At 39.3% G+C, this 9246-nt stretch overlaps 1 protein-coding gene across 1 annotated transcript; it reads right to left on the reverse strand.

The window, feature by feature from the left end:
- Positions 1-6084, reverse strand: LOC117402807 (uncharacterized). Its single transcript, XM_034004282.3, has 2 exons — positions 5079-6084; positions 1-2281 (listed from the first exon to the last, which is right to left on the reverse strand). Exons 1-2 carry the CDS (start codon positions 5476-5478, stop codon positions 2055-2057), a joined length of 627 nt encoding a protein of 208 aa, XP_033860173.2. The 5' UTR covers positions 5479-6084; the 3' UTR covers positions 1-2054.
- Positions 6085-9246: the final 3162 nt, after the last annotated feature.

Here is a 9246-nt window from a genome sequence, read left to right on the forward strand (position 1 = left end):
TGTGTTTTGTGTCTCTGTGTCAGACACTGAACCATGCAGACACACAGGACAGCTGAAAGAAAGACGAAAAACATGCCTTTGATGTCTAGACAGATGACCAAAACGGATATAATTTAATATAACTTATGGAAGAAATCAGTTCTGCTGTGCCAAAGAAATATGTACAATACACTTTACAAATGACAAATTCAAGGGCTTGTCCTGTGAAACTGAAATAAAGAAACATGACCCACCCGACATCATCCGCCTTCCAATTGTATCTGACAAAACACAGCCACTCTGAAATGAAAGGAGCAGCCAAATAAACGTGTTTGTATCTACAGATTAGCAAGATTTAACGACTGGAGCTAGCTAGGGCTCCCTCCCTTCTTTCAGTGTCAACGAAGAAGGAGGCTGCTCGCATTTCCGTTATTCTGAAGTGTGCCTGACCGTATTTCTGTCAAGTCTCGAGCTGAACGTTATTTTAAATTTTTGCTTTTCGGAATACACCTTACGCTGGAAATATATTTGTTGAATATGAGCCAGGGGTTATTGAAAGAGACTCTGGTCCCGTTTTATTAGATACTGCAGAGCCCAAGGTCTGTAGGCTTGCTGTGAATGGTACACCTCCGCCCTCTAGTGACACACTACTCAATCTGTCGCAGTTTTCCTTTCCATTGCTCTTTCTTAATTATTATACAATTTATAATACAAATTTGTTTGGGGGGATTTAAAAATAAATCTGTTCTGCAATGTGCTGCCCAGTTTCAAAGGGTCTGTGTGTGTATATCCCAAAAACATATTCTATTCATTTCCAGAGACTGATTATTTTTGTACAATATTCATTATCTGCCACATATTCCATGCAACAGTACAATGCATACGTTGGTACATTCGTATCTCAGAGAAACTGGAGAGAAACTTGCGTGTCAGCGCCCTCTTGTGGTGTATGTATTTTAATGCAACTACAGAGTCATTCCGAGGCCTGCAATCTGTAATGCAGTCATGCATATTCCCTGAGGGCAGCATTTCGGTTAAAAAACTAAAAATCCCTTGCGGTTTTATATGAATGAAATGCAAATGAATCTCAAAATATCCACACCTACAGTATATTTTGAATCAAACATTAAATGCAACTTTACTGTGTTTCTCTGTAATTCTGAGCATGAATTTGATGAAATACTAAATCAATCACAAACAAAATAACCATAGTAAAAATGGTAACATTTTAGATTGTGTCTCTAATTACTGTGTATTTACATTGTAGTTACTTAGTAAATACATGTGTACTGACACATCATTACAGTGTTATTATACATATTAAAGCACATGTACATCGTTTTGTATGATATATATGTAAGTACACAATTGTATCAGAAAAGGGTTAGGGTTAGTGTTAGGGGGTTATGGTTAGGTTTAGAGTTAGAGTTAGGGTTACATCATGCAAAAAAATGTTACACATTAAGTACATTGTAACTATGCATAATAACATTGTGATTATGTGTAAGTACACATGTATTTACTAAGTAACTACTATGTAAATACACAGTGATACAATACACTTAATGACATGTAAAATCCAGCTTGAAATACTTTGTATTTAGAATTGTTTTTCCTCATACTTTGAAAACAAAACACAATCATACCTTAGAATTCATAAAATGATTGTTCATCTTTAAAACATAAATGTACGGATTCCAAAGAGATATTTAAACCCATCAGTGTACCAGTGTTCAGATGTGCGCATATCCAATCAATAGCTCTGTTTATAAGTCCACTGTGAAGGTAAAATGAAAGTCTTTATTTTTATTTTTATTTGTTTACAGTTACAAGTACATAAGACATCAGTGCACAGAACTGACAATCTTTCCTCTCCACGATCCAGAACAGCAATGTAGCTTTTGCTAAATCTTTGCAGTAACGCATCCCGCTTAATGCATTATCCTTGAACTTCCCCCCTGTGTTAAAACGAGAGCCGATCTGCCGCTGCCCGATAGGTCGGGCTGTTGCAGCGTCCAGAGACACACAAGAGCTGTTGATTGAAAGAGTATTATTATACAGACACGGCGGTAGGTTTAAGTGCCGCTGCACGCCTCCCCCCGGGGTAACTGTGAAGTCTCGTGTATAGTGATGATCAGCTGATCAGCGCCGACCTCGTGCTCAGTCTGATTCCTATCCATTCGGTTTATTTCATCCAGGTGTTGGTAGTGAGTGACGTCATTCATTTCGTTCATGCTGTTTGTGATGCAGTTCACGTCACTCTTGTTGCTGTTGTCATCGGGACTAGGACCACATATCCAGTCTGCGCGAACACAGAAACAACTGTTAGGCATTTTCTTTTTTCCACTCACAATTAACAATTACTGTTCATAGCATTTTAACTGGGCTCTGTAACCTGAAGCAGTCGTTTGATAATCAGCTGCACTTGCATGACTGCAGAAAGAGAACCACAATCTAAAACAGCTAGCCTGTGGTGGTTATGTAGACGTGTAGATGCAGTTTTAACAATGAAAAGAAAAATGGCAGGTGCGTTATTTAAACAGTTGTAGCGACACGTGGGGATGTGTGACGCAGTATTTATCAGAACCCCGCTACTTACTCTTTAAGGTACACAAGGAATTAAGCGGTTGTTCAAACGGTTTCTTCTTAAAATACATTTGCAATAATCAGAGCTAATGGGAGGATGACATTGACGAGTAATTAAGACACTGTTAATTGCATGAATTAGAATTTTCCAAACTGAAACATAATTGATTTGGACATATGGACTATGGAGAGGTCGAGGGTTAGCCAGGCAATGTGGTTGAAGTACTCTCCCATACCACAAGGTGGCAGTCGATCAAAATTCAGAATATTGGTTAAGCAGTGTCCAAATAAATCATCTGAACACGTGATCTCTTGTTGCATTACTTCTGCATTAGCTAGTAACTGTTTAAAACAACTAAAGCACCAAGCAGAACGATCTGCCCACAACAGACCAATGCGCCAGTTTTCTTTTCTAATATACAGAATAATAGTTCTCCTCAGACAGTGATGTGTCAAACTCAATTTAAAAAAGAAAGAAAAGGGGTGATGGGAGATTGTGTGGTTTCGGTCTGGGGAATCGATACAATGAAATGGATTCTGCTAGTGTAAGAAAAGCAACAAGAGACTGAAAATGTCATGACGAGCGAGGCACTGGCCCAGAAAATGAAAAGTGACGCCGGTATCACTTGAGCGTGCTTCCAGGAGGTGCGAGTAAAGTCAGAAACGGAACGGGAAGTCCTGATGAAAACCAAACACAGGGACGCAATCAAGCATCCTTCCTAGTTTGAGCTCTTCCTACAACGACACCCTCATTCTGCATGAGATACGAAGCACTCCCGTCCTTATGACTCTTCATTCTAACATTACTATGTTATATTGCAGTGTGGTAGCTAATTATTTCTATTGGAATAGGCATTACAATATGAATAGCAGATATGTACTGCATTCAGTTATCCAGAAGACCTCTAAAACTGTGCATTCCCAAACATACTGCGAAATAATTATGTACTTTTTTTTAACTAGAAACAAAGAAAACACGTGTTAATGGTCATACAATCTATTTGAGGTGGGACAGTGTGTTAAATAGTAATACACACTATTTGAAATGATTTGAATTGTAATAAAATGATTTGGGTAGCTGTTTGATGTAATCCAAGGTGAATCCCCAGTGCTGTAAAATTATCTGGTTTATTTTGTGGGGCTGATTAAATCAACATCTCTGCTTTATATGCATTTGATCTCATGTTACACTGAACACAAATTAAACAACAGAACCGTCAGTAGCTCTCCAAAAAACAGAATATCATTAAAACGAACTTTGTTTAAGGAGATAAGAGAAAGCTAATACAAACAACACAAATACCAAGTGAGTTAGTGCAAATTAAATAAGTGGCATGTTTTTTAAAACCCCTATGTGAATTGGGATTTATGTGGGTGGTTAAAAAAAAAAAAAAACAGTACATCCGTTTATTCAAGGTTTTATGTTCTAACTCAGCAGTGTAGAGTAGTGGTTAGGGCTCCGGACTCTTGACTGGAGGGGCGTGGGTTCAATCCCAGGTGGGGGACACTGCTGCTGTACCCTTGAGCAAGGTACTTTACCTAGATTGCTCCAGTAAAAACCCAACTGTATAAATGGATAATTGTATGTAAAAATAATGTGATATCTTGTAACAATTGTAAGTCGCCCTGGATAAGGGCTTCTATTAAGAAATAAATAAACAAATAACCAAACTGACATTTTTAACAGAACATACGACACAGCTCACCAGCGTTTGCCGATATAATATAATTACAGATTTGCTGTATTAAATTGGACGGTTTGAGCTACAATATAGGCGCAAGCAACAGATCCAACGAATTAATTAAAACATAATGAATATTTACGACTTGCTAAAAATAATAATAATAAGAATGTGCAGCAAAAGTGCATCTATTTCCTGATATAGACCGCTAATAAATAGAAATCAGACGAGAAGATGAAGTTTCTACAGTAACTGAGTCCATTTACATTTAAAGCATGTGCTAAAGCCATTAAGCTAAATCTGCAAGTATCTAAAAGAGTGCTTAAAAAGAAATCATTGCTGTGTGTCCAGACATGTATAGTAGAGAATGGGCTAGTGATTGTTCAATGCCATTTGAAGTTCAGGGACAGTTCCCTAACGCTAAGAGCAGCGGTACTAACAGCAGGTGTACGGATGTGATATATTGACTATATACATATATTTGTGATTTGCTAATAATCCATGCCATTTACAACACAATCTATACATTCTGCTGTTGTCTTCTATATCCATATGCTCACATCACTTTTAAATGTATTTAGACATCAGCCACTACAATCCTGTAAAGCTCCAGAAATAACATAAGCGACGCTCATCACCTAATCCACAGGATACGGGTAATGTGCGATTAAAAGAATAATACATATATGCATATTAGAAATAAAAAAAGCTAAAATAGACATAACAGTTTAAAATATATGTGTTGTAAGAGAGAACATTTTGAATAATAATAATAATAATAATAATAATAATAATAATAATAATAATAATAATAATAATAATAATACTCACCCACAAATTCATGGACCAAGTCCTTAATGAGGTGCCCCACGATGGCGTAGACTACGACCACTACGACGAGCGCTGCCATTAATAAGTACAGCACGGCTTTGGGTAGTGGGATCGCGTCCCGGGCAGGGGGCTTGAAGTCAGTATACAGAAGTTCATTCTCTGAGTAGGAGTACTGGAACAGGCGCTCGAGTCCAGTGGTGTGGTTCGAGGTGTTCACAGGCTGGCTGTTTGGCACGAAACTGCTGCGGTCTGGCTCCAGGACGCTCACTACGGAACTGGTGGTGGCTTCCATCGAGCTGACACTTTGATGAACCAGGCTGGCTGTTCTGTTGACAAGCGGTAATATCTGAGAGAGGAAATAGCTCCAGTCTTTGATGGCACTGGTGTTACACACAATCATGATGACCTCCAAATTAATAATAATAAAATAAAATAAAAACAACTAAATGTGTAACAACAAATAAACCCCGAATTTAAATATGAGGGCTCGCCTTTCAAAAAAAGTTATGTGGCATGCTGAAGTCTATCGGATCTTTGCCAAGTAGAATGCAAGTTTCCTATTTTGAAAGGGGTTTGTAAAGCGTTCAGCGATAGTTTCTTTTGATCCTTTCTACACACAAGGTAAAACTATGATTCCCCGCACTCACAATTCAACAAATGCGCCTGCGCTTATTATTTCTAATGTAAACGCTGGCCTTGTCCTCACAGCAACACAGCCCAGAGCTGGTTCCTCACTCTTCGATTCTCGCGTTGAGGTCGAAAATTATTTCCCCGCGCGGTGATATCTGATCCACAGAAAGCAGCTGTGTCTGTATTGGCTGAGCTCTCCGTGTGTTGGTGTGAATCCTCAACTGCCGTCCCCAGTGCTGACTGCGAGAGGAGCTGTCCAGTGCTGAATCGAAATTAGCAGGATTAGACGAGGGACTGAGGATTTAAATGAACACAATTATCCTTCCATATCAACAGAGTATACCAGTTCAATTAGACTGCATGCACACCAAAATACTTTCACCGTGTGTTTAATAGCTGGCTCTTTGAGCTAATATATATATATATATATATATATATATATATATATATATATATATATATATATATATATATATATATATAAACCCGTCCTGTCGCAAAACAAGACGGCACGCCACTTCAACCAACCATCAAGACGTTAATGAAGAAGAATCTTTAGCAAAGAAATTATTCCTCTTTCTAACAACTCAATCAACGGAGCCCCGAAGCCTGTGCGTGCAACGACCTCGAAGCTGTGTGACAGACACGGCAGGGAATTGTAATCTGGTGATTCTACCTGGATTGCTCTCGCAGTCTCAGCTGCATCCTGAGTCCTTAAGTATTAAAAACAGCGACGAGGTATTCTGAAATTTGGACAAAAAAACAACGTGGTGCCTGACAAAGAAGGTTTTTTTTAAGTGAATCTTTTACACTTTTGCACCATAGTTTAGCTTTAGTGAGAATTCGGAAGGGTGAAGCGAGGTGAAGAGCGGCAACACAAAGCACAGACAGAGGCTGGGCGCAAACCCCGTTGCCTCGTGCTGTGCACCGCTAGACCTTAACCAATCTACAAAACGGCCAGTCTCTCTTGTGGGAGTGGCTACAGAGCTGCTATATGTCCCTTTATATTCATTATCTCATATACACTACTGGGGTCTTGTACGACCCCTCTGACCCTGTGCTTCAATAGTCAAAGTCTCCCTATTCTTTATTTACAATGCTTACCTTTCCCATGCTTGGACTGTGCTTTATTACATGTTGCCATGCTTTTACTGTGCTACACTGTTATATGTATTCCTGTTCAGGTAGATATATACACAGCATGCAGCATTCATCAGACATCAGTATCTGTGCTGTAAATAAAAGGCCCAGTGTTGAGGAGTCATAGATGTCAAATGAAACTGCCTAGTGTTCCACTGGTGGTGTAATAATGCAATCATGACTGCAAAATGAATTGAAGGAACAAGAGGAAAGGTTTCCTATTCATTTCTGTCACATGATTAATCTCCCTCCTCTTCACTGTCTCTGTGTCCATCCCATTCAGCCAGTGAGAGCTGAGGAGGCTGCCAGCATGGTGGGACACGGCACTCCATCACTGCCTCCCCTCCCCAGCGCAATGCAGCCAGGGACTGCTCGCATGGGCCGGCGTCATTATGAGCTTCTTCTTATTTCAGTGGGCAGGAGGAAAGCATAATCTGTGTTTGATTTACAGCCTCCCAGCCCAGCCTGTTACTGTGTCTATCAGAGCTCTGCTAGCAAGCACAAGCTAACATGTAATATGTGCCTGAACTGCATGCATATCTAATACACACACACACACACACACACACACACACACACACTGACACACACTGACACAAACACACACACACACACTCATACACACACACACACACACACACACACACACACCCACACACACACCCACACCCACACACACTCACACACACACTCACACACACACACACACACACACACACACACACACATACACACACACACACATTCCTCTTAATGGGGCCATTAAGAGATCCTTTACAAGGTACATTACCCAGTGATATGAGTTTCAGCATTGAAGACACCGAAAAAGACTGAGATCTAAGGGTGCATTCACACTGGGTTCATTTGGCTAACTGTGTGTGGTTAGGTTACTTTTGAGCAAAAGGACTGCGTTTGGTTTGTTTGCTTCAGGGCAATGTGAAAGCACAGTTAGAAATATAAACAACACCCTATAAATGCTGACAAACAACAACCTGTACAAGCTAATAATAAAAAAAAAACATGTTCCTAAATCTCAAAAACAAAACTCTATTTACCACTTCACTTACCAGAGGAAGCTCCAAGCTGCTTTTTAAAATTTTCCAGAAGTGTTTTTCATTAGCATCTTAAATTATGAATCAACATTAAAGCCTTGCCTCTGTCTATCTCAAATAATTAAAATCTGCATTTAAAACAAATGCTTGTATTCTTATTGCTGTAAGAATAATATTATTATTATTTAGTTTTATTTCCATGGCTGTACTTGAACCTGAACACAGCATTTAAAACCTCCTGTGGAAGAATGTAATACATTGAGGCTATATTTGAGTGTAGGTTTGAACATGACTGTGCACACTGCTGCTTAGCTTTGTTGAAGGTGAGCATTGTCTCTGGGGTACCCGACAATATAATACAGAGTGCAATTTCTACATAGTAATACAATGCTGCTGTTTGACCAGCCCGGGGAAGCTCCATGATAAGAAGTGGCTGTCTTTCTTGAATCACTGCCCTTTCGCAGTGTGTGCCGAAGGCTGTCAGTCTCTGGACTCTGCTGAAGCCCTCCAAGCTGGGCTGGCATGTGGCTGCTCAGATTTTGTTTGCAGAGCTGTTACAAGCAAAGCACAATCTGGCATGACCCACAGGTATCTGGAACAAATACACCAGTTTAATCACACTTGGAAAGCAATGTGTCATTTGAAAAACCATTGGCTTGAGAAGACCTTCTGGTTTTACAAAGAAAATCCATGGCATTTGGTAGTAAATAATAAACAGGGTAAATAGTAACCAGTCAATATCAGACTATTTAATATCCTGTAGTACTGCAGTGATACAGATTCACCAGCTTTCTACACTCTCACACACCTGTAATCAATGCACTCTAATTACAAACACTGTACTAGAGCCCCTCGATTTACATTTCTTACAATTGAGCTATTGCTTATGCATAGATTTAACACGTGATTAACTATGAGGGGGAATTGTGGATTTTTAAAAAGAGAAAGAAAAAAGGTAACGATAGCAGAGATGTGTGTGTACTCAGAACGAATCAGAAACATTTCTGAAATCAGACAGCGATCTTCATAGCAAAATAAACAAACAAAAAAAGGTTACAGTATTGAGACTCTCTCCAGCTGCACCAAATCTCCAGCTTCATCAGAACCTGTGGTCTGTAAAGATCAGGTGTTGACGACGGCTTAGTACTGAGTATCTCTGAGCTCAATTTCAAAAAAAGATTTATTTTTTTGCCCTATTTTGTAGATACTAATATTCCATTTTCAGGGTGCAGATGGAAACATCAGATAAACTTCAAAACAAAATGCTGCATTCAGCACAATATTCTATGGCTGATAGAGTGTTGTTATTAGTGTATGTTCGTTCCAAATGTGGCTATTTTAAAAAG

The sequence above is a fragment of the Acipenser ruthenus genome, chromosome 10 (genome assembly GCF_902713425.1).
Source record: "Acipenser ruthenus chromosome 10, fAciRut3.2 maternal haplotype, whole genome shotgun sequence".
Classification (NCBI taxonomy): domain Eukaryota; kingdom Metazoa; phylum Chordata; class Actinopteri; order Acipenseriformes; family Acipenseridae; genus Acipenser; species Acipenser ruthenus.